General features: G+C 37.6%; 3 protein-coding genes across 3 annotated transcripts; 1 reads left to right on the top strand and 2 right to left on the bottom strand.

Annotated features, from left to right (window-relative positions):
- Window positions 1-4,572: 4,572 nt before the first annotated feature.
- LOC148868763 (uncharacterized) lies at window positions 4,573-6,790 on the top strand. The gene is made up of 3 exons (XM_088969877.1): window positions 4,573-5,097; window positions 5,198-5,734; window positions 6,593-6,790. Exons 1-3 carry the CDS (start codon window positions 4,573-4,575, stop codon window positions 6,788-6,790), a joined length of 1,260 nt encoding a protein of 419 aa, XP_088826003.1.
- Window positions 6,791-9,343: 2,553 nt separating this feature from the next.
- Window positions 9,344-12,959, bottom strand: LOC148868764 (uncharacterized). The gene is made up of 3 exons (XM_088972954.1): window positions 11,793-12,959; window positions 10,177-10,725; window positions 9,344-10,073 (listed from the first exon to the last, which is right to left on the bottom strand). Exons 1-3 carry the CDS (start codon window positions 12,660-12,662, stop codon window positions 9,966-9,968), a joined length of 1,527 nt encoding a protein of 508 aa, XP_088829080.1. The 5' UTR covers window positions 12,663-12,959; the 3' UTR covers window positions 9,344-9,965.
- An 11,320-nt stretch (window positions 12,960-24,279) lies between these two features.
- LOC148868765 (uncharacterized) lies at window positions 24,280-27,564 on the bottom strand. The gene is made up of 3 exons (XM_088973523.1): window positions 26,571-27,564; window positions 25,846-26,406; window positions 24,280-24,689 (listed from the first exon to the last, which is right to left on the bottom strand). The coding sequence occupies exons 1-3, from the start codon at window positions 27,408-27,410 to the stop codon at window positions 24,576-24,578; spliced, it is 1,515 nt and encodes a 504-aa protein (XP_088829649.1). The 5' UTR covers window positions 27,411-27,564; the 3' UTR covers window positions 24,280-24,575.
- Window positions 27,565-27,980: the final 416 nt, after the last annotated feature.

Here is a 27,980-nt window from a genome sequence, read left to right on the forward strand (position 1 = left end):
ATAAAATAATACAAAATAGAGTTTTTCACTCTACGTATTTTTATTTATACTCCTTCTAAACTGAGTCTCACGGAAATTAAATTTAGGGATTGCATGAAAGATAAAGCAATGGCGTGATTGTAATTCTAATTGATTTATACGCACAAAACTTGAAACCAGATAAGTATTTTGGTCATGGTAATGCAACAAAAGCTAAAATAGATTCAAGCTGCATGACCAAATAGCAACAGCAGCTAGCTACGGGCTAAACTAAAGTTATATGTCGATAGAAGTTGTTGCTGTGATTTGGGTGCATTCCAAAAATTATTATTATTATTATTATTATTATTATTATTATTATTATTATTATTATTATTATTATTATTATTCTAATGATGATGACAAAGGGACATACCACTAAATATTGTTCAAGAATTGAGTGCCATGTGAAGAAGTTAACTCACAACCATATCAAAGTCAATCTTTTCTGTGAATCAAACGCATTTTGCATAGTCTTATATTTTCCTTATTGTGCAAGGTTTAAGTGTAATTCCAATGCATCCACGATTAATTAAATTCCAGCTTTCAAAATAAAACAAAGAATAGAATATTCAATATTAGATCATCCTAGCTATGGTCTATAATAAATACTTAATTATTTTTTACGTATAGAAAAAAACAAATTATACATAAAGTTTTCCTTGGTAGAGAAAGGCAGGTAGTATACACTCTACAGTGAACTTGAACTCTGATCTTTGGAAAGGGCCAAGGTTTTAAAAGTTAAATGATGTTCTTGAAAGTTTGACCAAATGACCAATTAGATTCTCGAAAAGCAAACAATTAGAGAAAACTTTGGCAATCTGGCCTCCTTCCACAGCTTGTGGATAGTACTATCCACAGGTTAACTCAACGTGACACTTTAGTCATGCCATTGCCTTCAGAGTTCAGAACGGTTAATACTCTCGCATGGATCAAGGAGGTAGAGGCCAGTGCAAAGCATAGGCTGTCAAATGTCAACAGCCAGATTTATTCTTACTAAGTTGACCATTATCTGTTTCTAGCTACAATCTCAATTCTTATTGTTTTTGTTTATGTTTATGTTTGGGTAGAATCCTCTTTTGAGTTTAGGTCATGTTTGCGAGTGCTTAAAATTAAGTGTTTATATTTAAAATAAGTGCTTATTTGGTTGGGCAAAGACTACATCATTAAGCTTTTATTGGTGTTTAGGAAATAAACCCGAAATAAGTGCTTATTTTAAAAATAAGGACTTATTTTTTAAGCTCAAATTTATAAAGGTGTATTTATAAGTATTTTTATAAAAGTACTTTTATAAAAGCATTTTTAGGAAAGTATTTTTATGAAAACATGTTTATAAAATTACTTTTACGTGAAAGCACTTTTATTAAAGCACTTTTACAAAAGCACTTTCATAAATTGCTTTTGTGAAAGTACTTTTACAAAAATACTTTTATGAAAGTACTATAAAAATACATTTACAAAAGCACTTTTGTGAATGTACTTTTATAAAATCACTTTATGAAAGTACTTTTTATAAAAGCACTTTTATGGAAGTATTTTTATAAAAGAACTTTTACAAAAACATTTTTATAAAAGCACTTTTATAAAGTATTTTACGAAAATACTTTTATGAAAGCACTTTCATAAACATGCTTTTATAAAATCACTTCTACCAAAGTACTTTTATTCATTCACTTTTGATTGGACATTTTGAAAATTTGAAAGAAAATGGAGGACAAAAGAGTCAAAATTGCTTGTTTAAGTATTGATTAGAGAAAAAGACCATCAAACGTCCAATATGAAATAAATACTTATTTTTTAAAATAAACACTTGAAAAAGTTGGGTGCCAAATACAAATAAGTACTTATTCGAATCAACACTTGTTTTAAGCACTTATTTTTAACATAAACACTCCCAAACATAGCCTTAATCCAACAATGCATCTATTTTCTAGGATGATTGAAGCTATGGAGAATACAAGATCCCATATTGTATATAGCACAAGCAGGTTACCTTGTTTTGCTTTCAATCCAATAATGCTTACTTCAATAGTTTCAACTGTTCAATCTATGTTTCTCTCTCTCTCAATAATTTCATCACCTGTACGATTGTACAGTTTGATAACAATATATTTAAATGCTATTCTATTTTCTAGGGTGCTCATGGAAAACCAGAAAATAAAAAGCCAAATTGAAATCGATAGACTGAAAAATACGATTAACTGAGCTGACTACTATATATATATATATATATTAATTCGGTTCAGTTTTGTTTTGAATTTTTAAGAAACCAATAGGATCAGTTCGTTTTCAAAAACATTCTCATGCCGACAATATGATCTAAGCTAGGTCAATGAGTCATCAAAATGGCCTACCCCAGATCGGATACCCAAGGGGTGTTCGACAATATGGTTTTGTTTTTGAAAACAAAAATAACTACCACGTCATCAAAATCAACCATGTTGTTAATTAAACCTTAAACACCCCCAAATTGGCATTCCCTTTTCTCTTCTTCAAATAAGAGAGAGGATTTGCAGGAAAAAAAAGTAATAGAGAGGATTTTTTGGGCATCGCCATTCTTAAACTTATTTTAATTTACTTAAATACCAATTTGGGGTTTTCACCGACAATATGGTTAATTAAACCTTATTTTAAAAGTCATTTGGGGTTTATCCCAGATATACTTGAGCATTGCTGGGCTTAAGAAAGCCTCAACCTAAATCCCAACCAATGGTAATTCGTGCCCAGCCCATTTTGGTTTTGGCCTTGGGCCTGTGCGACCCAAGTTGAAACATTAGATTTCTGCAGTTGGGCCCACCTAATCAGGCTGAATAAAGATGTAGAGTTTCATTAGTACACCGTGCTACACCCACATACGAAACAGAAACAAAAACAAAAAACAAATCTACGATTTCAACAACAATTTGGGATAAATGGACTGCAATCCTGGCCCACCTAGGGCAATTGGTCCATTTGCTTGAGATGGGCTTGGAGTTGATGAGGCTAGCCACATAAGGCTGCAACTTTGGCTGGGTTGGCCCGAATTCAACCCTAACCCATCCCGAAAATGTTGGGTTGGGTCAGGTTGATGTTCGGGTTGAAATTGATGAACCCGATTTTACTTCAGGTTGGGTTAGGTTTGACCCCTTAGGCAACCAGACTCTATAGTACATGTCATATATAAATATATGTTATATGTATAATATACATTGATTTGTTTAAATGCATGATATTTGTATAGCCCCACCACATAGTATCACATATTTCTTTTAAGATAATCACTTCACTTAATACTAATCAGAAAGACTAAAACCTTAATAACACTAATTTATGTTTTTTGAAAATTTTATTCTTCATCTCTTCTATGTTGTTTGTCACCCAAGAAAGATCCATCGTAAGTCATAACACTTGTTTTTCTGAATTTTGTACCAAAAGAACAAAAAAAAAAAATGTCAACAAACAAGTACTAATAAAACATAGAATTAATATATGTATTGAAAGTTGAGTTGAGATCTAAAATCGAGAAATTCTGAGGTTTTAAGGGAAGGAAAGAAGGTTGGGTAGGGCCCAACCCGAAATTGACTTTGGATTGGGTTTTGAAGGAATTTAGTTAGGGTTAGGGTTGAATTGGTCGGATTGAAAGTTGGATTGTGTTAGGGTTAGGATTGGGGCTTTAGAACTTAGGCTTGGGTTAGGGTTAGCCTCAACCCGACATAACCCAGCCTAACTTGCAGCCCTATAGCCACACTTCAATTTCACATGCATGTTAATAGGCTATTATATCACGTCAACTCATGCAGTAACTTATCTCTGAAGAATCTCAAATTTAACTTGAACACTATAAAATAAACAGTTCATGTGATATATTACCTTGTCTCCAAAAAGTCTTCTTTCTTTCTTTGCTTGTAGGTTTCCAAACATGTTATTTCCATACACAGGTTAAGTAATCTTCCGGTATACCCTAAAAACTAAGGGTCTCAAGTCTCGACCAAGCAAATCGGATTAAAACATACGTGCCTTTGGTGGTATCCTTATCCCTATTACACACTAATGTCTATCATATTTCTAATTTTGTATTTTTTATTTTTTTCATTTCATCTTATAGGGGTTTGATTATACAGTCAAGTGTAAAAAATGATATATATCTTTGGAGCGCTAGTTAGACTAGGTTTTCCTCGTCAAGTGTAAACTATATGTTATGTCTCTAATGCACGATAGACTGGTCCATGTTGAATTTCAAAGACTTCATAAGTACTGCGTTCCCAATATTAAATTCAATAAATTAATTTGGTTGGCTCACCATCAAGCGATAACTAAGATTTAATCTTGAAAATGTTCATATATATCGCCCTGGAAGTCTATATATATGAAATCCGGAAATCGGATATCCCATCCATTTACAGTAAATAGCTCTAGGTTCAGCAACGTTCATGGGTAGAGGAGGTTTATACAAATCACTGCTAATTGCTGGACTAGTCTTCTCACTAGTCTACATTCTCCTATCTAACCATCCTTGCTGTCAATCTTCTTCTCACCTCCTTTCTTCCTTAAGTAGGGGATGGAACTCTTATGCTCATGGCAGTTCTGCCAAACGTGACCAGGGGATACGTCTGGTTAGAAAGATTTCCCACAGACTACCTCCCATGGTCTCCATCTTCTCCTCCCTTTCGGGTTTCTGAGGACACCGGAAGATTTAAGGATTACGACAGACACGGGATGCGATTTGCAATTCGAATGGTCCGTGTGATCTTGGAAACTTTCAAGGAGGATCATGAGGATGTGAGATGGTATGTGATGGCTGATGATGACACAGTCCTCGTTATTGATAATCTAGTGAAGCTCCTCTCTACCTACGATCATAACAACTACTTGTACATCGGCCATAGCTCGGAGTGCACTTCAGCCAACGCCTTGAACTCATACGAAATGGCATTTGGTGGGGCTGGCTATGCTTTGAGCTACCCTCTGGCAAAGGCGGTGGTCAGTCATTTAGATGAGTGCGTCAAGAGATATCCCACCTTGTTTGGGAGTGACCATATATTACAGTCCTGTATTTCTGAGTTGGGGATCTCGTTGACTCACGAACGGGGTTTTCATCAGGTGATTAACTTGCTTTCTCGTACTTCCTTTTTCCATTTACAACATACAAGAGTATATTTAGAAACAATGAAGTTGCATGCAATTGGTTTGCCATGTACAGATCGATCTGCGTGGGGACATATCAGGTTTCTTATCAGCTCATCCACAGGTTCCCTTCATCTCCCTCCACCACCTTGACGTGGTGGAACCCATCTTCCCTTCCATGGATCGTTATCAATTCCTAAGATACCTTATGGAAGCTGCGGAAGCCGATTCATCTCGTCTCCTGCAACAAACCATCTGTTACGACAAGAAAAATAGCTGGAGCTTATCCATCTCTTGGGGATATTCTGCACATATTTATGAGAGAATTCAGTACCCCAGCATTTTACAGATGCCGATCGAGACATTCAAGCCATTTAGCAGCTGGGCTAGGCCTGCTTTCGTGTTCAACACCAGGCCCCCATCCCGTCATCCATGCGAAGTTCCCCATGTCTTCTTTTTTCAATCCGTGGTTCCAGCCAGCGCAACCGAATTTCTTACAACTTACACTCGAAGATCTCCACGAAGGTTACCGCCTTGTTCCTCAAACGGCAATCACTCCGCCGATCGGATCTCAGAGGTTCGGGTATTCTCCTCTGCAAAGAGGCTCGACTGGGTGAGTACGTGATGCTCACAAGCTTTAGCAATACGCAGCAGTAGGGATGTTGGTTTACTGATCTCTCTCTCTCTCTCTCTCTCTCTCTCTCTCTCTCTCTCTCTCTCTCTGCAGATTGGAACAAGAAGGGAATGCTGTGATTTTGTCGGTAATTCTGGAATGAACGTCTCCGAGGTGAGAATTAGGACATGTATGGAGGACGAAGGACTAACGTGACGTGACCACAAGACTCTCTTGCTTGAGGAGGGGGACAAGTCAACTACACTTGGATATTGAGGGAAAGAAACTGAATATATTTTCACCACTGTCCTCTGTTTTTTTTTTTTTGTTTTTACTGAAGTACCCTTACGTTTTGTTTACCAAAAAAAAGAATTACCCTTACGTTTATGCAACTGGATATACCAAATGTTATTAACATTAGATCTGTTCATGGGCCGGCCTTTCAACTGGGTTTCAATGTAAAATCTTCAGGCTCAAGCCCAAAATGAGCAGCAACCGTAATTTTGAACAATCAAAATGACTTCAGTACATCACACTCAAAAACGTGTTTATTCAGGGATGAAACGGCAGAAAATTAAAGATCACTCCTCCTAAGTCTTCACTGTTCACAAAGAAATGACCATATACAAAGAAACCACAGAATTCAGATATAAAATGAACAAACAATCAAAATGACTTACAGTACATCACAGTAGCTGCAACATGTACAAAGAAAAAGTAAGAAAATAAAATAAATTTAGCAAACAAAGTGATTAACAACCCAAAGTGGAAACCTCCGGCTTTATTTGTTTTCGTTGCTTCAATACTAATCTGATAGACTAATGCAGATTGAAACCGACTAATTTTCATCTTTTACAGGAAATAGCGGGAGAGAACAGAAACAAAGCCTATTCAATAAAGGCTTTACCATTAGTTTGGGGTCCAGTCACTCATCGTCGATCTTGGTTTCCCGATACTGGTAATGCAGGATGTGAGAGTTGGGGTTTGCTTCTGTTGCCGCTAATAGGATTTTTTCTGGTAGATGCTTGCCGGCTGCGTAGAAGGGTTGAGGAATGAGGAGGGGACTCAGGGGTTGATCTGGTTGCCACTGCTGGTAGAGGTGGCAAGTGGGCGGGTTGGGTTGGGTTCGGTTTGGGTTGAAACTCAACCCAACCCATTAATAACCCAATTAGATAGAATTAAATGGGTCGGGGTCAACCAAAATCCACCTGAACACAATCCAACCCATTTAGATAAAATAATAAAAATTACATAAAAATAATAGAAATTACAGGAAATAAAATAGAAATTAAACAAAAACACAAAAATGCATAAAAATAATAGAAATTATATAAAAAGTTGAAAAAATAGAAAATGCAACTTTCGTTTTGTCCTTTCTATACATGTGAAAAAACAGTATTACTTTGAAAATTACAACACAGAGGCTAGAGAAAACTATTTGAAATTACAAAAAAAAAAAAAAAAGAAAGCAGAAATTGTATAAAAGTAACAAAATTGTAAAATAATATAACAAAAATTATAAAAAACATAAAAATAAGGAAAATTTATAGAAAAATAACAAAAAAACACACAAAAAACAAAAATATGAATATGCAGAAACCAGATTTATATAGGTGAAAGGGCTCACATTGAGTATTTCTTCGCAATTGGCAATGACGTTGGGGTGGGAGCTCATGTACCTCATCATCAATTACAGCACCCAGCCCAAACCCTTGAGTTCATCTTTCTGCCCTCTGATTTTTTCGGTTTGTTGAGCATCTACTAAGAAGTGAAAGATGAAACAGATGAATCAGATGAATCAGAAAAAAGATAGAGCTTTGCTACCGCTTTGAGAAAGCCATTGATGTTGTTTCCTTAAATCACCATTTACAATTACAAACCATAGGAGAAAACAACGTTTTAAAAAACGATATGGAAATGGAACCGTTCTGTTCACCGGTTTCTAGGTTGATTTGACAAACAAATTAAAAATAAAAAACTGTCAAAAACCATTGAATGGTTCGACGGGTCAACGGTTCGACTACCCGGGTAAACAAGTTGTTGACATTTTCAACGATTTTTGGCCAAAAATCGGGTTTGGAGTAAAACGGAACCGCTTGCCTGGACATTTCCCAGGCCGAACGGCTCAACTGTCTGGGTCAATGGCGGTTCGAAAACATTGATGATTTCTTTTCTCCCAAGGTTTTTGAACTGCTGCTAACCCAGACAGTTAGACCATTCAGCCTGGGAATCATCCAGGCAAGCGGTTCTGTTTTACCCCAAACCTAGTTTTTGGCCAAAAACCATTGAAAAAGTCAATAACCCGTTCAACGGTTTTGACCATTTTTTATTTTTTTAATTTTTTTATCAGAATGGGTCATCTGTCGAATCGGACGGTCAAACTATCAAAATGGAAGTTGGTGGCTAGAACGGTTCCATTTCCGAGTCATTTTTTAAACCGTTGGTCCTTTTCTAATAGAAAAGACGAGTGAGAATAGATCAATAGAGAGAATGCCTAAGAAAATATGAAGAGGCTAACCATGACCCAACCCACCCAAACAATTAAGCCTCTCCCTTGTTGGGTTACCCAACCCACCAGACCCAAAGTTCGGTTTATTCAATTAGCTGAATTTATAATTCTAAAAACCAAAACCAAAATATTTAATAATTGAATTAACTGAGTGGAATTAACCAAAAACCAAACAAACCGATACCAAAATTTTTGGTTTTAATCGAATAATGCTCACCCGCTATCGCCGGCTACATAGAAGGGTAGAGGAATGAAGGGACTCAGGGGAGCTATCGAAAGGTTGGGGGAGGGAGAGTATTGATTAGAAATTTGGAATTAGGGTTAGATTTACAAAATAAAAAATATTATATATATATATATATATATATTATAATATATATAATATAGAATATATTACTAAAATTCAGTTTTAACCGAAAATAAAAATATATGAATCTGCGGGGCTACTGTTGAGAATTATTAAGCCCTCACGGATCTACTGTCACTTGATGTTGATTTCATATATATATATATAAAATGACACCACATGAAAAACTTGGCAACGGGGTAGCCCATCCCCATACCCTTAACTCCCAACCCATTGAAATTAAAAAAAAAAAAAAGAACTTTTATGAATTGTGATCCTTCATTTATATAAATAATTATGTTACGGTTTAATTACCTTATACATAAAAGTATCATACCTCCTCCATAGGTAAATATCAAGTCAAGTTATTAATGGACAATTAGCTAAAAAGGTCAAATTAAAGGACAAAATATTTATGACCTACATTAGCTAAGATTCTATCCATGCGTCGCCTTGACGACCATGTTTGATGTTTCCAACCTTATTTATAAAATGAATTCTAAGCCATCCATTTTCACACTTCACACATAGCTTCAATCAAATACCCACCACTCGATTGATCTTACCATCGAGAATGATGTGTAAAACTCTGTTTCCTATAAGGATTTTGGGATCAACCTTTCCGTTGCTCTACTCTCCAAACTCCAAGAGTCCAAGGGATTATAGTATGATCAGTAGTTGAAAATTATCTACATTTAGAGATTAAAGGATTCCAGAAATTCTCAGTAAGCCCATTGAATGTTGGTTCCAGCAACAAAATTTATTAATTTGGACAAAAGGAATAAAGTTAAATCAACATGATGAATGTTTCCTCTTTTCTCCTTCTTAATGTTCTAATGTTCTAGTACATGTATATGAACCGAAATCGGCTTCAGTCCGTGCAAGGCCTGCCTTTACAGCCTTTGGCAATATCTCCATACCTATATATTTATTTGGGAAATATTCACAAATGCAAGACCATGAAATCTGTTGGAACGGGCCTTCACTGACTGAAGCCGTGTCAGAAAGAAATCAGACATCTAACTCTTATATCATTTTTCTCTTAAAAGTATTTTCTCTCCAGTCTCCACAAATAAGTGAATAACTAAAACCAAATCCTAACCCCACAACAAGACACGTGGATGTCCAGCCACACGTTACCTGATTAGCTGGTTGAATGCGAACCGGAAATGGAAGAGCATAGTTTGCAAGATGTGACCTGTTCAGCACGTAACGTAGCGCTAGCTCACCACGTGTCTTGGGTCGAGGAGTGAACTGTAACAGTCCTTCGACCAGGGGCTGATTGTATGATTAATATTTTATTTTTTTAATAAATAGAATAAACAAATATTTACACGGTGATGAAGGAGAAGCGATGTGGCCTGTGGGTTCTCTCTCTAAGGCGGAGTAACGGATTCCCGGGGTTTACAGCTTCTAATTCTGATCTGAACAACGCTATCCACTCCATGTGCATGGGTTATCTCGCAACATTGTCTACGTGGTGCCTGCTTATCAAATCATCATCGGCGTAAGTTACTAAAGGAATGTTTTCATGGATGTAATGATTTGAGCGATACAAAATTGCAAATGGACGAGTACAATTCTCACCTTCTTCCATTCGTCAGTCTCAAATATCGAGGCAGAGACGTTCACGGAGCGTACAGTCAACGCAGCGTCATAGTAAGACTGGTTACAAACTTTGCCGGGATCTTCCACGAACCTCTTATAAGACGTCAGAGTCTGGCCCGGCCCTACTTGATCATTGACCCGGTGCAAGAAGTAAATGAGCGGCCTTTCACATGGTCGAGCACTCAAGGACCTAGTGTTGAAAGTGAATGGCTCGTTACTCCAGCTCCTCCATGTCCGAAACGTTTGCAGTGCGGTCTCCAGCTCCTTGGCCGTCAACAAGTAAGGGTATATCTGGGCGGTGTAGCCCCAAGAAACAGAGACAGACCAGTTCCGGTCGAGATCGTAACAGAAGCTCTGCTGCAGGGTTCGACCGGGGTCCGCCTTGTACGCCCCAAATAACGATCTTAGCGATTCCAGCCGAGTCTGGTTTGGGAACAAGGGCTTCACGTAGCCGAGGTGGTGGAGCGACACCAACGGCGCCACCGGATGTGACGCTAATAGACCGTATGGATCTCCGCGAATATCGACCTGAAATTGACATCAACTGTCTGTTAGTCATTTCTTCTTGTTGGGTAATTTTCTTTTCTATTGAAATTGAGCCAATCGCCAACTCGAAACGTTGTGCATCAAGAGAATAAAGTGAGTCCCATCACGTCCGTTACATGCGTTCATACACGGAAGAAAAGAAATAAATACATGTCTAAACACGTGGCTCGCATCCATAACGTCCGAAGTCCGAACCCAGTGGGTCCATCTTTTTCAATGTTAAGGGGCAGGGTCAAACTATCCACAGACACCTACCACGTGCCTTCAACATCAACATTCATGGTGACATTTTGAAGCGCATTAAAGCATCCAACACAAACACGGCAGAAGCCAAAGGGAAATGTAACAAAAAGTGAAAAAAGGAGCGAAAATTGAAGCGGATTATACGGAGATCCAAATGCGGCAGTCACGAAGCGTCTTAGGTTGGGAGAAAGTCCTAGGTGCAGGGTCCCTCTTGGTCTTGGGGATTGGGCTCGTGGTTGTGGTTGGTAGCCCAACTCCACAACAGCAATAACAGTATCCATCGGGTCTAAGTGGACGGTCCGTCGGTCCGGACGAATTACCGGAAATAAACGTCGCTGACATGAATTGCTTCGAGTATCGACTGATTTGCCCTAGCTGAGAATGAACCACCACGTGTCTGTTCTGTTGGGGAGGACTGAGGCTTTACCGCTTTAGTTGAATTTGCTTTCGAGTTTCGAGAAACCACCATAAAAGAAGTCTCAACTCTCAACGGAAAGCAAATATGAGTTATTCTGTTGTTTCACAAAAAAAAATGGTTTTTGATTTCGAGAAACCACGTGGAAACCCCTCCAAAAAAAAAAATGCATTAGCCAATCAGGTATCAAAATTATCTCATGAATTTTGATTGATCAAAATTCTTTCCATATCAATCAAAATCACCTGATTTACCTCATAAATTTTGATAAATAATACTTAATTTGCTACCACATTTATGATTAAATTTTGATGAATAATAACTAATTTACTATCACATTTATGATTTCAGTTGATTATATCATATATTTTTCATATCATAATAATAATACCTGATGGAAACCAAGTTCCTTGGTGACGGGGACCCCGATCTCGCTCAAGCATGCCTGGATCTTCTGATCAGAACCGTAGAGAGATGCGTACCGATCAATACACTCGTCCAGCACCTTAACAAGCTCGGCAGCGAGCGGGTAACTGATGGCGAATCCACCACCTCCAAAAGCCATACCGTACGAGTGTATAACATCTTGTTCTACGCTCTCTGAGTTTCCCCCGATATAATACATCTGATTGTGGTCATACTTCGATAGGACCGATACTAAAGTCTCTACGAAAAACACCGTATCATCGTCTCCCATCACGAACCACCTCACATTCTCTAACCCCAGTCGGAAGCTCTCCAATACGATTCGAGCAATACGAACTGCGGACTGGGAGCCGTACCGACTGGTGTACTTGAACCTTGACGAGTCCTCTGAAACTCGATACGGCGGTGAATTTTCTGGCCAGGGCTCTTTCTCGTCGGGTTTCTCGTCCAGCCAGACGAACCCACGATTGATGTTTGGTTTCCACCATAACTCGCTGTAATGCCGGCGGTCCTTCCATGTCTTTGCTGAGCCTCCGATACCAAACAGGATGTGGGATACGTTCGTCCTCCCGTAATCGCCACCGACGGAAATACGACGGACGGTTTCACTCTGGTCACCGGAGTTGTTAACTCCGCCTTCGCATCGAGAGAATCTCAGCCATCGGGATTGGCTGGAGAATGCAGAATAGAAGACGAGAGATGTTGAAGCGAAGAGGAAAACCACTAATGTTACTTTCATCGTTAGAGAGAATATGCCACCGTTTTTTTCTGCAGGGGATGCAAAAAAATTCCAGGATTTAAAGAACTCCTGACTGGTTTCCCGAGTCTGAAGCATCTCTTCCGAGCGGGAAAAAGACGATTTTTTAAGAAACCGATATATCCAGAAATTCAAACAGGGTATCCGACGACAGAAAAATGAAAACCGAAATCCAGGAAAATCTAGCTAAAAGGATCACGCTTCCCTTTTGCTCGAAACCCACGACCAGGCGAGATTCTCGTTTCTCTATTTTTCTCTCAAAATCTCTGTTTCCTCTTTTAAAGGTCGCAGCCTACCAACGAATTCTGGCGGCGTTTTTGAAATGGGCAGCTCTTCCTTAAATATTCCCCCTTCAAACTTCCTTTAACAACAGCTCTCTGTAATTTCCAATTTGGAGTGATAAGTTAGGAGTAAGCACCAAATGATCGAATAAGCTCCATTAAAGGCATTAACAACGAAGAAACGCACAACCCCCCAAACACGGAATATATTTTAAGTTTATATTACGATTTTGCCCTGCGAGTAATATTATAATTACAAAAAATACCGTTAACAATGGAGGAATGGAAAACTATAGGCTTCCTGTCAAATACTTGAGTTGTTTGAATGTCTTTCCCTTGATCCTCGTTCCTAGTAGCCAGTAGGGGTGAACACTCGGTCTAGGTACTTGCTTAGATGGGCATCCAGTTGTTCTTTACAAGTTTATAGCATCACTTTCACCCATTAGAGGTTTATACCTTGGACTTGGAGCAGAAGCAGACAATGAAAGTTTTACACAACATGTCTGTCAGCACGTGCCCGACCCGACAAACCCGACAAGTATGGGCTTTAAGCTTTTAATACCATGGTTGGGCCAACCTGGACATTGTTTGTGTCCGAGTTGGAGAAAGCTAACTGATCCAACTGGGTCATCAAGTTTGAGGCCTTGACGGTGGATTAAGCCATATGGTTTATGAGGTTTTGTCTTTTGTGGATGGAGAGTAATGGCGGGTTCTGTTCTGTTCAACCTTTAGACCGCTCTAGTTTGTTGATTGGGTCAGTGAGTTGCCCTTTTTTTTTTTAAACATGTAGGGCTCACGGACTCACAGCTATTTCATTCAGCTGTTGAAAACCGAGTGATCACACTTTGCCCATCTGGTCTAAAAGACCCGACTACTGGTTTAAGAGCAAACCTGAGCAGTGGTGTTTTTACTCTCTCATCATTTATCAAGGGTCAACGGAGTGAACGGATTGTTTTTTTTTTTTTCTAATTATCGATGGCTCTTTTTATCTATTTCACCTTTAGATCTTAGAGTCGGTGATTATAACCTTGGGAGTTAGATGACGGTTACTTTGCCTACGGGATCCTAACCCGATCCACATCCTTTGATGGATGTAATTCATAGTTTATTTAATTGACTTTATTATTATTATTATTATAAATTAATTTAATTGACCTAATAGGTAACTTAACTAACTTAAATGACTTAATGCTTAAATAAACGATTTAACTTAACATAATTTATTAATTTGAGTTAATTAACCTAATTAACTTAACTTGATGGACAAAATTGACTTAATTAACTTAACTTATTTAATTGATTGAATTTACTTAATTTTAATAACTTAACTTAATTGAGTTATCTACCTATATTTCACTTAAAATAATATAAAATATTAAAAAATAAAAATTTTTTTTTTTTAAATACAGTTTAGGTCCATTTAAAAATGATAAAAACATTAATAATTTCAATACTACTTTTAAATTTAAAATAATACAAATTTATCTAACAATGCATAACCCAAAAAGAAACATTTGCATTGGACCGGGACCAACTCAAAATGTCTTAAGTATCTAGCCTCTACTTTAATTTCACTTAACAAAGTGCATGCATTGCAAACAATAAATAAATAAATAAATAAATTTTCATTTAAATTTAATTGAAAAGTGCTAAAAAATCAAATTTATCTAACAAGAATAAAACTCAATAAACATTATTAAGAAATTAATGAAAATTAAGGCAACTTTATCAAACAATACATACCAAAAAAAAAAAACTTGAAATGGATTTAATCTGACTTTAACCAATTACGAATGTCATAAGACTCTTAACTCAATTTCTCACAACAAAGCCCATGTATGACATGGGTCCGACTAATAAAACCCCAAACCCAAACTTCACGCCCAGAACTCTTCGAAGTTCAACTCCACCCAGATCTTAATTACTCCAAATTCAACGCGTTTGGTTCACGTCTGTGGTTTGTTGTTCGGCAACTACGTGCGGATATATAGGGTTTAAGAAAGAAATCAAACAACTATAGAAACTTTGTTTATGATGATGGTAATTGGGTCGAGTAGGTGGCGTGGCGGTGGCAATCAAGTTTTGGTCAAAGCCCATTCCTTCTCGCCTTTCAGTTCAACACGATCAGGAAAACGCTAGTCCGGCTTCCATTGGTGGACCTGGTCTTACAAGTTCTGGCTAAATAATATTCACTTTCCTGTAAGGAGATGTCTTTGTGTTTTTTGACTTACCCGTGTTCAGACAAGTTCTGCAACGATCCTCTTCGGTAACTGTAGCTGTAAGAACATGATAGGCCACGTCACCTTATACCTGGTGGCTGGTGAGGTGGTCATGGTCTACCGTAACTCTTGCAGATTGCGTATACCATGATCTAGATCTGGAGAGATTATTTATGCCAACGTTAATCTAACCAATAGTTGGATGGAAGGTGCATGATTAACAGTCCTCGTATACCAAACCTGGGCTGGCCCCTGGTTTCATCTGGACTGTTTAGGGCTTAATTTAGTATCTGATAATGTGATCCACACCCGTGAGACCGGTTCAATTATTCAAACCTTTGGGCGGGCCATCCATACCACTGATAAGAGTGAGACTTTGACGCGGTGCAGACGGGCCAGACTACAGAGGGAGGGGTTTCCCAGACATCCTCACACGATGTTTCCGTGCACAACCGCACAGGGATGGTGGCGCCTATATATGTCAGGAAAAATAAATCAATATTGAAGATGATTTCTCATTTTCTCAAGCAGCTCTAATACATTGTGGTATTGGGGCCCACAGAGAAGTCAGAAAATAAGAAATAATAAAGGGATTTTTGGACTGCAATCATAAAATCCCTAAAATAAAACTTGTGGGACCCACATAAAAGGTATTTTGTTTTGAGAATTAGATAACATCAACAAAGTAACATCTTAAAGAAAAACGGAATAATTAATATATATATATATACTATTTTAAAAAGCACCAATGGTCTCAACAATATTCTGGAATTTATGACAAAATTTACTCGTCTATATTTAAATTTATTGATAAAAAATCAGGATAAATTATTGGAGATTAAACAACTATTATTTAACTTTTGAAATTTAATTTATCGAATTTATTGTATATTTGTTACAAATTTATTTTTAATAATTATGTATTTTTTATAATTTATTGATTAATATTTATAAGAGATTAAACTATTATTTGAGATTACCCTATTTATTGACTAATTTAGTATATTTTCAGTATTTATTGTGTTTTTGTACTAATTGTATTTTTATTAGATATCTATAGTGTTCAAGGATTGTTCAAGCATTACCATGACCAAAATACTTATCTGGTTTCAAGTTTTGTGCGTATAAATCAATTAGAATTACAATCACGCCATTGCTTTATCTTTCATGCAATCCCTAAATTTAATTTCCGTGAGTCTCAGTTTAGAAGGAGTATAAATAAAAATACGTAGAGTGAAAAACTCTATTTTGTATTATTTTATATGTATTTGTATTGTACATATTTGTATTTATATTTTTTTTAAATTGACCTAAGGCTCAATTTGAAATAAGTATAAATACAATTTTGTAGAGTGTAAAACCTTGTATTTTATATTATTTTATTTGTATTTGCAATTTATATATTTGTATTTGTATTAGGAGTGTTCAAGGATTGGTTCAGTTTGGTTGCAGGCTGTTTCACCAACCAAATAAACTTGGTTAGGTTGGGAGTTTGTCACCCAAAATCGATTGACCATTAGTGAAACCTGCCAATTCAGGTTGTATCAGCTTGGGTTTATTTTCGGTTTGATTTGTTTGTTCAAAATATTTAAACTTAAAAATTATATTTAAGTTTAATAAATTATAGTGTTATTTTAAAAATAAATTTAAAAAACTTAAATTTATGATATAAAATATTTTAAACTAAGAAATATGGGAATTTTCCCACTTTCTTCTATTAAAAAAATTATATTTAAAATATAAATATATATATATATATATATATATATATATATACATATATATGATCCAGTCAGTTCATTTTTGGTTGGTTTACAAATGGTCAAATCGAAACTTACCTAACTTGGTCGAATTGGAAAATTGCTAAACCAAAGTCGATCGAAAATACAAGAAAATCGACCAACTTGGGTCAAATTCGAGATTGGTTATTTTAAAGTTAAAATACAAAGCAATTATATACTCCTATGTATTTCTATTGTTTAACTTTTGTTTAACAAAGCACGTACATGGCACGGTTCTCCGCTAGTATATATATATATATACTAGCATTACGGTCCACATCAACGTGCCTCTCCTTGATCCATTACCCCCACCCTACATTCTCTTTTACTCTCTATCTCCTATCCTCTTCCCACCACTCCCATTAAGCCATGTCACCATTCACCATTCCCAACCTAACTACCTATAATCTCTCTCCTAAGGTATCTCCTCTAATAAATCAGCTTCCCTTAGGGCAACCCCGTGCCCATACCGTTCCAACCCTCATTCCAACCTTACATTTGCAATCTCTCTCCTAAGGTATTCTCAACGCAAGGCTGTAAAGTTTGCACTAATGGGCTTGCCCTAGTGTGAGCTCCTCCTCTAAGCCATTAGGAACATATCATATGACCCCACTCCCCAATCAATTCCTAAAATCTCTCCACAATCTATATCCACTCTCTCTCATTTAAAATATTCATATTAATTAATAATTGGTTAAATACGGTTAATGTTTAATCCAACCCATAATGAGTATTAAATAGTGTTATTACCAAAAATTAATAAATATTGTTATTAATTAACTCATCATGAAATTTTAAGGTATTTTGGATAAATACTGCTATATTCATGTTTGATGTTGTGCGATCCGAACACTCCTAGCTGGCGGAAACCTGGCTCCTACCTGGCGACGGACAGTACCTGAGAAAAAGAGGGAGGTGAAGAATTCCCAGGGAGCTCACATGGCAGGAACACTCCAATGCTTAAATAGAGCTTTGAGAGAACTATAGAGAATGCAAAGAGAGAGCTAAGAGTGCAGATGGCGCAAGTTCAGTACTGGGTTATGCAAGCTAAAAGTTTGTATGCTAGTAAGCTAGTGAGCAAATAATCTCACACACCCTATGTCTTTTGGGTTGGTGCTTTTATATAGGTATTGTTTGGCGTAGGCTTCACGCACCACATTTGAGATTTCCAAGAGGTCATACTTTACCGATCTGAAATCCTCGGAGGTAACCGCTATGCATGTTGACCATCCTTTGGAACATTCGGTACGCGGGCCAACTTTAGAGAAACCTGGGAGTGTCGGGGTATGCATGCCGAATTTGTCGACGAGCACATCTCGTAGGTCACCACTTGGTCCTCAGTTAGATCGACAAGCCCTCAAGAGAGGTTGTACCTCGCATCGAGGTCACTTCGGTCGGTGATGAGTTGCTACAAGTCGACCTAAGTTGTGGTCGAGGTCGCCAAGTCAGCAATAAAGGCAGGTTGCTAGGTCGGGGCGAAGACGAACTACGATCTGGGACTCCAAATCATCGTTGAGGTGGCATTTGGGTGTCGTCCAACTGTTTCGGGATGCCATGTGTCATGAGGTTATTGGAGGGCCAAATCCGCCCTCATCAATTGCCCCCCACTCCCGAGCTGAGGGCAAATTAGCGAAGGGAGTAGATTGTTCCTTTGGCCCAAAATGACTGTTTGATGAGCTCGTAGTCGTTGGCTTCAATCCAACTTGCTCTTCAGGTCGGAAGAGTCCAAGTGTTTGCAGCCTTATGCAGGACCTCGCAGTCTTGATTATCAGGTGACAAGAGCAAATTCATTTGCTCGAGGGGAGGTGGAATAGGTACCTCGAGGACATCTACCTTATTAGGGATGCGACCATCAAGGGTTTCTGCAATTCTACTAAGTACCTCAAGAGCAAAGCTCATCATGCCGTCCTCAAGAAGGGGTTCTGTGTGACTACTTTATCAGGTTGCTCCACTTAGGTAGACTTCGACGTAATGTCCCTCAAGTTGGTTCTCAAAAGAGTAGCTAGTGAATTCAATGTGGAGCCTAAAACTGAGGTGGAGGTCTACTGTGAAGAGATCGACCAAGTTTTCGACTATCATGGTCTAGCCTTTCCTTTGTTTCTCTTTCTTGTGCTGAATTATTCTTCATTCCTATGCTTCTTTTTTTGTCCTTTTTTTCTCTTTCTTCTTCTGCACACCGATGAGGCTGAGGTGGAACAGTATGTACCCGACCTGTCTGCACAACGATGGGGTTAAATGCAAACTGCTTTTTTATTCCACCTGTGCCGAAGATGCGACTGGGTCTTATTCATGTTTAGCGCCGAGGTCACTATTTGTTTGGTGTTGTGGCCCTTGGGCTCTGGGAGCGACTCATAGTCCACTCCCCATAATATTATCTAGCCGATGTGTGGCTTGACCTCTCTGCCTAAGCGAGTGGTCATTCTGTAGTAACTTCTCAAATGGCTATTTCTATGTCACCCCGTGGGATTATCTTCCTAGGTGAGTGCTTGCGAGACCACAACGTAAATGTTCTGCCCCCCCTTGTGAGGGCTATTGATACATAGAGTTGTTGTCAGCGTGAGTCGGTAGTTCGGGGCCACGACTGCACTGCATCAGCCTCATAGTGACGCTGGTCACCCACTCCTATAAGAAGTCACTTGGAGCTCGACCTGCAGGGGCAGCACTACTGAATTTAGGTCACCAACTCGCACGGGAGCCTTGGAAGGCTTGACCTGCAAGGGCGTCCATGCAGTCCGTTGGCCGCCGGCTCCTGCGGGAGCCACGAAAAGTTTGACTTGTAGAGACAACCTCGCGAAACGGGGCTGATGAGGGCTTGTCTTGGCTGATTGGTATTGAGGATGAGTTGAGGTCGTTTTGCTGCTATCTACATCGAGCTTCTCCCATGCTCAGATATGGAAATTCATGCTTCATCTCATAGAATTTCCACGCTTCAATCCCGGTGGGAGCTACTGATAGCTGTACCATGGGTTGAGGGGCATTCACATGCGGTAGCGGTATATATATTTGGGGCACTGGGAATGCTGGGTTCGACCTGAATTTGTCTGATTGTCACAAGGTATTTCTCAAGGTTCATCACAAATGTTCTTCACCCTAGTAATTGATATTCGCTCTAGATGTTGATGCTGCTAAAAAATGATTTTTTTAATTCATAAAAAATGAAAATTAGAGAGTGAAAACTTAAATTTTTAAAAGGTGAGATCTTAACTTTCTGGAAGATGAGGACTTAGCTTTTTAGAAGGTGAGAACTTAGCTTCTTGTAGTGTTTCCTATAGACAACGTCAAATGATGCTATGCGATCCGAACACTCCTACCTGGCGACAGATGGTACCTGAGAAAACAAGGGAGGTGAAGAATTCTCGGGGAGCTCGCTCGGTGGGAACACTCCGATGCTTAAGTTAGATCTCTGAGAGAACTGTAGAGAATGCAAAGAGAGAGTTAAGAGTGCAGATGGCGCAAGTTTAGTACTGGGTTGTGCGAGCTAAAAGTTTTTATGCTAGTAAGCTAGTGAGCAAATAATTGTGCACACCATGTGTCATTGGGGTTAGTGCCTTTATATAGGCATTGTTTGGCGTAGGCTTCATACACCGCATCTAAGATTTCCAAGAGGTCGTGCCTTACTAGTCCGAAATCCTCGGAGGTAACCACTATGCACGTTGACCATCCTCCGGAACATTCGATACGTGGGCCAATTTTAGAGAAACATGGGAGTGTCGGGGTATGCATGCCGAATTTGTCGATAAGCACATCTTGTAGGTCACCACTTGGTCCTCAGTTAGGCTGGCAAGCCCACGAGAGAGGTCGTGCCTTGCGTCGAGGTCGCTTCGGCAGGTGACGAGGTGCTGCAGGTTGGCCCTAGACGATGTGCTATAAGCTGACCTAAGTTGTGGTCAAGGTTGCCAAGTCAACAATAAAGGCAGGTTGCTAGGTCAGGGCAAAGACGAACTACGATCTGGGACTCCAAATCATCGCTTATGTGGCATATGGGTGTCGTTCAGCTTTTTTAGGATGCCATGTGTCATGAGCTTATTGGAGGGCCAAATCCACCCTCATCAATGTTAATTAACAACGTTTTATAAAAATTGAAAACTCTTTAACAACTTTCTATAAAATTGAGAATTATATTTAACAATTATAAAAAAAAGTATAAAATTTTAGTTATTGCTATTATTATAGTTAATAACCAAATTCAAATTGGGGAATATAATATTATAATGTTGGAAAAATAAAATTATTAGTTAATTTATATTGTAAAATAAAAAATAAATTAGTGTAATTTTGTTAGTAAAATACATAATAAAAATGAATATTTAATAACAATTTAAAATACTTTTCAATAAATCTCCATAATTACACAAATGTAATACATTTTTCAAAAAATTTCATAAAACTACATTTTTGTAAAATATCATTTTGAAAATTAATAGAAATAAAATTTTTAAAGTTTATTTAAAATGTATTAAATAATTATTGAAAATTATTGGATTATTTTGGAAATTTTAGTAACATTTATTATATTTGATAGGTTTTGGAAAACTATTGAAAATTTATGAAACTTTCGTTGTAAACTATTAACGATAAATGAGTATAGAAAAGGGAAAGCTATAATTTGAACTACTAATCACCCAAATTATTAAGATAAATTAGTATACTATTGGAAAATGAAATTATTGATTTGTTTATATTAGAAAATGTAGGATAAATTAGTGTAATTCTGTAAGTAAACCATTTAAAAATAAAATAATTTATTTGTAACAATTTATAAATAAATTTGAATAATTTTTCTAAATTACACAAATGTAATAAATTTTCCAAAATTCTTCATAAAATTATATTTTTGAAATTTAAATATAATTTGTATACTTTTAAAAATTTACCATGTGGTAGATACTCACTATACTGTTTTGATCATTTTCATAATCAAATTTAATATTGGGTTGATAGGGAGTGGGTGTTTTGACTTGAACCTACCCGACATTGGAGACGATGTGGGGAAAATTTGAGATTCCCCATCCTTGATGAGGAGTTGGTGTCTTACCCTGAAATCACCCAACCCACCCCATTGCCATTCCTATATAATTGTTAATTATTAGTGAAATTAATAAAAATATTAGCTTTTGTAATTATTTTTATTTATTTAAATTCAATCAAAATTTCATTTAAAAATATCAAAAATAATAACAGATATTAAAATTACTACAAATGATTAATAAAATTAAATTTATTCATATTAAATTAACAATTATTATTTTCTGTAAATCAACATTAAATGAACAGACAATTATTAAAATTTTAAATATTAAAAATAACTTTGAATTCTTTTAATTAATTAACAACAAATTTTGATTATTAATTCATCAATTAATTAATAATAAATAAAATTATTCAATCTTTTAGATTTTCCTATACATCGCACGAGTCCCTACTAGTTAAAAAATAAATAAATATATAATTTTTTTATATATTTCTATTATTTAACTTTTATTTAAAAAAACTCATACATCGTAAGAGTGCCTATTAATAATTTAAAACTTAAGACATAGGAGTAAAGCCCAGCGGCAGCCATATATCAGAACTAACAGATTTACAAAACTGGGCCACTCTATGAGATGCCTCATTTAATGACCATGAACATGTATAAAACCCACCAGGCTGAATATATTTGTAGATACATGTTTAAAATATCTTCCACCATCATCCAATTATCTCCAATCTATATCAAAAGATATTTGAAGTTAACTCATTGACTTCCATAAGACCATTCCAGCAAAAAGGATCCAGCACCTGTACCTGTAAACGATAATTTATTATACAATTCTTTATATTGTTTTAACTTAAGACACGCTAGTACGCTACAAGCTTTTATGGGCTACACCTGGTAGGCCCAATAAAGCCAAAGCCAAAAATCGTATAAATCCATCTAAAATCACCCAAGAAATGGTCATGGCATGAGATACCATTTCAGGTCTGCAACTTGCGTTGGATTGAGTTTTTCATTTTATATTTCTTCAAGATCGGACCTTCAGATCGGGTTCATTCAAATTTTAACAAAACCCCAACCTAAGCCCATCCCAGTTGCATCCCTACTGAAACCTCGCCCTTTGGGGAGAGCAAAGAAAAAAGTCAAAAAAACCGAACCAAAAATTCAGTTAATTAAACTGGCCGATTCGCTTTCAGTTCAATATTTTAAGAAAATCTAAGGTATCGGTTTGGTTTCAGTTAATCCAAATAGATGAGGTTTGCCCTTATATAAATCACTCGAAGTTAAAGTTGGAATTTTAAATTTTCTTTTTTCTTTTGTTGTTTATAAAGTTTGTATTACTTTTTTTCTGTAGGAATGATCCTCAATAGTAACTGCAATAGGCATTTTGGACATTTTTATTCCTCTTGTTAAAGGATTTTAACACAGAGGATTTACTTGCAACCGTGTCATAATGTTCAGGGGAGTTGGCCTCCATGCCTATATAAAGACACATCCTTCAACGACATATGGTACATGCGATTGTGCACTCATACTCTTTTGCTTTATTTACTCTCATAGCTGACTTAAGCATTGGAGTACACACCTTGTGCACCATCAATGATTGTAATTACCAAAGTTCATGAGAAGTTTCTTTAATGGTGAAAAACTTCAAAGGAGGGTTTAGCAATTTACTCTTTTTTTTTGTGTATGATACCAGAAAATGTATAACCAATCAACAAGTCTAGATTCCCTATCCACATCTACTCACATAACATTGCAGTCACACATAGAGAACATCCCATCCTCTTTCATGTTATTATACATGGGAGGCATGTCCGTGGGTAGGTGATCCAGAATCCTAATCAATTGGTATCAAAATTTATGACAAATTTTGATTGGTCAATGTTCTTCCGGTATAATTCTGGCATCATAGATTTTTTTTTTTTTTTTGAGACAAGATGTTATATTAATATAAAGAGGGAAAGAAGAGAGGATAAGGCTTTCTTTGTAAATGGTTATTGTCATACTTTTTACAAATTGTTTACAATATATATACTTTGTAAATGGTTATTACAAATTGTTTATAATATATATATTCTGGCATCATATATTTACAAATTGTTTATAATGGTTACTTTCATACTTATACTTTGTATATAAATTGTTTATAATATATAATCAAATTTCTTGAGGGTTTGAGCGCCCACGTTTCGCAAGAAATAATAGTGGGGTTATTTGAAACCCAAATAATTTGATTCAAAAAACTTCGGTTATTATTTGTTTATTTATGCCCTTTTTACAGGGAAAACTAAAACTTAGCTTACCACCTAATTATAATTTGTCTTGATGTAAATGGGAAGGAAACAAGACTTTTGCTTTAATTTCCTCGCTAGTTGTATCAATGCAAATAACAAGGGTAGAAATCGAAGGTTTTTGCTGTGAAAGGAATGGAAATAACAGATGAGATATTTCAGTCTTAAAATTAAATTGTATGGAGAAACAAATTGAAGGGATATCCATCGTAAACAGTGCAAATTCTTTTCAAAAGTACAAGACAGCCAGTTCAAGGGGAATATGCTTGCTGGAAAACCAGAGCTGATTGTAGAATTTGCGAGATCCCAATATTCTATGACACGTACGTAGTTGTTCAGCCACACGTTCAACATGACCAGGGGGCTGGTTGTAGGATTAGCATCCCATGAACTAAAAACATTTACGGCCAGGAGAGGAAAGGGAGAAGCGATGTGGATTTATGTCCAAGGCAGAGTGAAGGTCTCATTGGGTTTACAGCTTCTAATCTTGACTTGAACAATGCTGTCCGTTCCATTTGTGTGGATTATCTCGCAACATTGTCTACGTGGGGCCTGCTCTTCATCAAATCATTATTCATGCATGTTAGTTTCTAACTCTCTAATTAAAGCCTCAGGTTCAAAACAATACAAACTCAAAAATACGAAATATAAGGTCTTATATTCTAATTTCTATCTATCTATTTGTATTTATACTTCTTCCAAACTGAGCCTAATAGCTCGTTCAATGAAATACATTGAATTGGATCAGTCCAAATTTAATAGGTTGAATTGGATGGTTTGGTTTAGATATTGAATTATACCGGTCCAAAATATAAAACATTCCAATGAATATGTATTCATTGCATTAAATTGGACTTGGTCTATTTGTAATAGACTCCGTGTTTCACTCACATTAGATTGGATTGGATGGGATTGGACCAAATTCAGTTTAAAATGATATTTCACCTAGGGTTGTTCATGGGTCGGGTTGGGTCGGTTTATTGTGATTTTTCCAACCGACCCGACTTGGTCGGGTTACCTGACATAGAAACCGAAACCGACCCGGTGTTAAGCAAAACCGATCTGGTCGGTTTGAGTCGGGTTGGGTCGGTTTCGGTTCTAAGTTCATCCCTGTGATAAAATCTTGCTAATTTTAAAAACAATCATAAATTGAACATCATTTTCAGCCATCTCCTATGTTAAAATTTAAATGAAAAGTTAATCACAAAAGTTGTTCATTAATCACTATTCACTAATCCAAAGTTTTTTGCAACCGTTCAAAAACTAGGTGGCCTAATAGGCTTTGGAACTTCATGTTTGAACTAAATCGATTCGGTTTGGGTCAATTTCGATTTTCTTGTGTGAAAACCGAAACCAACCCAAATCATCGGTTTATAAATTTGCACAACCCGAAACCGATCCGTGCTGATCAAAACCCGATCGACTCGGATTGGATCGGTCCGGGTTGGGCCTTCTTATGAACAACCCTAATTTCACCTACGTGCATTATTAAAACATCCCCTATTACTTTAAGCTAGGAAGGAATTGTGATTGGACCTCTTGGTGTGGAAAATTTGAAGGGCCAAATTCATGGTTGCCTCTCTAAGTAATTGGTCTGGTCTAGAGTGAAGGCATGCATATATCATCAAGTGCAAGTGATATGATAACTAGTAACTAGTACTGGCCGGAGTGAAAAACCATGGACCCATTCATTTTCAAATATTCTCACCTTCTTCCATTCCCCAGCATCAAGCTTGGAAGCGGAGACGCTAACGTAGTATGCAGCCAACGCAGCATCGTAGATGGACTGATTACAGACCATCCCTGGCCCTGGATCTTCTACAAACCTCTTATAAGTGGTCAGCGTCTGGCACTGCCCTATTTCATCATTATAAACCTGCTCCAGTAAGTAAATAAGCGGCCGTTCACATGAAGCTAGGCCACTCAAGGGCCTAGTGTTGAAAGTGAATGGCCCGTTACTCCAGCTCCTCCATGTCTGAAACGTTTGCAGTGCACTCTCCATCTCCTTGGCTGTCAACAAGTAAGGGTATATTTGGGCGGTGTAGCCCCAAGAAACCGACACAGACCAGTTGTGCTTGAGGTCGTAGCAGAAACTCCTCTGCAGGGTTCGACCGGGGTCCGCCTTGTACGCCCCATATAGCCTTCTTACCGATTCTAGCTGGGTTTCGGTTGGGAAGAAGGGCTTCACGTAGTCGAGGTGGTGGAGCGACACCAACGGCGCCACCGGATGTGACGCTAATAGACCGTATGGATCTCCGCGAATATCGACCTGATATTTGGGTTGAAGAACAACGACGGGGGATATGATATCAGTAATTATCTCTTTAATTACTCTTATAAATTGGTACCTCACAAGTCTCAGCTCACACTGAGATTAAGTCTAAAGGGCACTGTGAAAGAGAGACTGATACTACTGATACCATGCATGCATACCTGATGGAAACCAGATTCCTTGGTGAGGGGGACCCCGATCTCGCTCAGGCATGCCTGTATCATCTGATCAGCGCCGTAGAGAGATGCGTACCGATCAATGCACCCGTCCAGAACCTTAACCACCTCGGCAGCGAGGGGGTAGCTGATGGCGAATCCGCCACCTCCAAACGCCATATCATACGAATGCATGACATCTTGCTCTACGCTTTCCGAGTTTCCCCCGACGTAATACATCTGATTGTGATCGTACTTGGATAAGACGGAAACCAAATTCTCCACGAAAAACACCGTGTCATCGTCTCCCATCACGAACCACCTCACGTTCTCTAACCCCAATTGGAAGCTCTCCAGTACGATTCGCGCAAGGCGAAGTGCGGGCCGGGAACAGTACAATTTGGCGTACTTCAACGTCGACGAGTGATCTGATACACGATACGGCGGTGAGGTTTCAGGCCAGGGATCTTTGTTGTCGGGTTCGTCGTCCAGCCAAACGAACCCACGAGTAATATTTGGCTTCCACCATAACTCGCTGTAATACCGGCGGTCCTTCCATGTCTTTAACGAACCTCCGATTCCGAACAGGATGTGGGATACGCCCATCCTCTCGTTGTAGCCTTCGCTGGAAATGCGACGGACAGTTTCACTCTGGTCACCGTAATTTCTAACTCTGCCTTCGCATCGAGAGTATCTCAGCCATCGGGCTCGGCTTGAGAAGCTCGAATAGAAGACGATAGATACTGAAGCCAGGAGCAAAATTGCTAATATTGCTTTGATCAATAGTGAGAATATACCACCTACTTTTTCCGCTGGAGATGCAAAAAATTTCCAGGATTTAAACATCTCTTCATGGAAGAATTAAAACAACTCAAACAGAGTATCTGAAGATAGAAAATTAAAAACCGAAACTCAGGAAAAATCTAAATGAATAAGCTTCCATTACTGTTCCGAACCAGTAATAATGCATAAAGATTGTCAACATATAAAAACATCACTTATTTTATTGTCATTTTTGTTAAAATTAGGTTATAAAAAATTAAGTTTTAGGTTGTTATTATCAGAAGTTAAATTATTATAGATATCAAGTATATTCCAATTAATAATTGGTTCCGGTTTGTGTAGGTGTAACAATACTGACGGAATTTTTTTAAGCAAGAAAAACAACAAGTATTTTTAAAGACTTTTGAATAAGTAGGCGGGCTTACCTAGGCGGTGTGCCCATTAATAAAACAAACCCTAAACCCAAACTACACGCCCAGAGTCACCCATATCTGATTTTATTTACTCCCATTCCCAGTTGAACACGTTTGGGGTACGTTTGTGGTTTTCTGTCCACTCATCATGTCTTTCTCTCTCGGTCTCTCTCTTGACTTGACTTGAGAATGTTGTTACAAGACGAATAAGTTGCCAAGT

Source organism: Nelumbo lutea, chromosome 2, assembly GCF_056320005.1.
Source record: "Nelumbo lutea isolate HS-2025 chromosome 2, American lotus-T2T, whole genome shotgun sequence".
NCBI classification, from domain to species: domain Eukaryota; kingdom Viridiplantae; phylum Streptophyta; class Magnoliopsida; order Proteales; family Nelumbonaceae; genus Nelumbo; species Nelumbo lutea.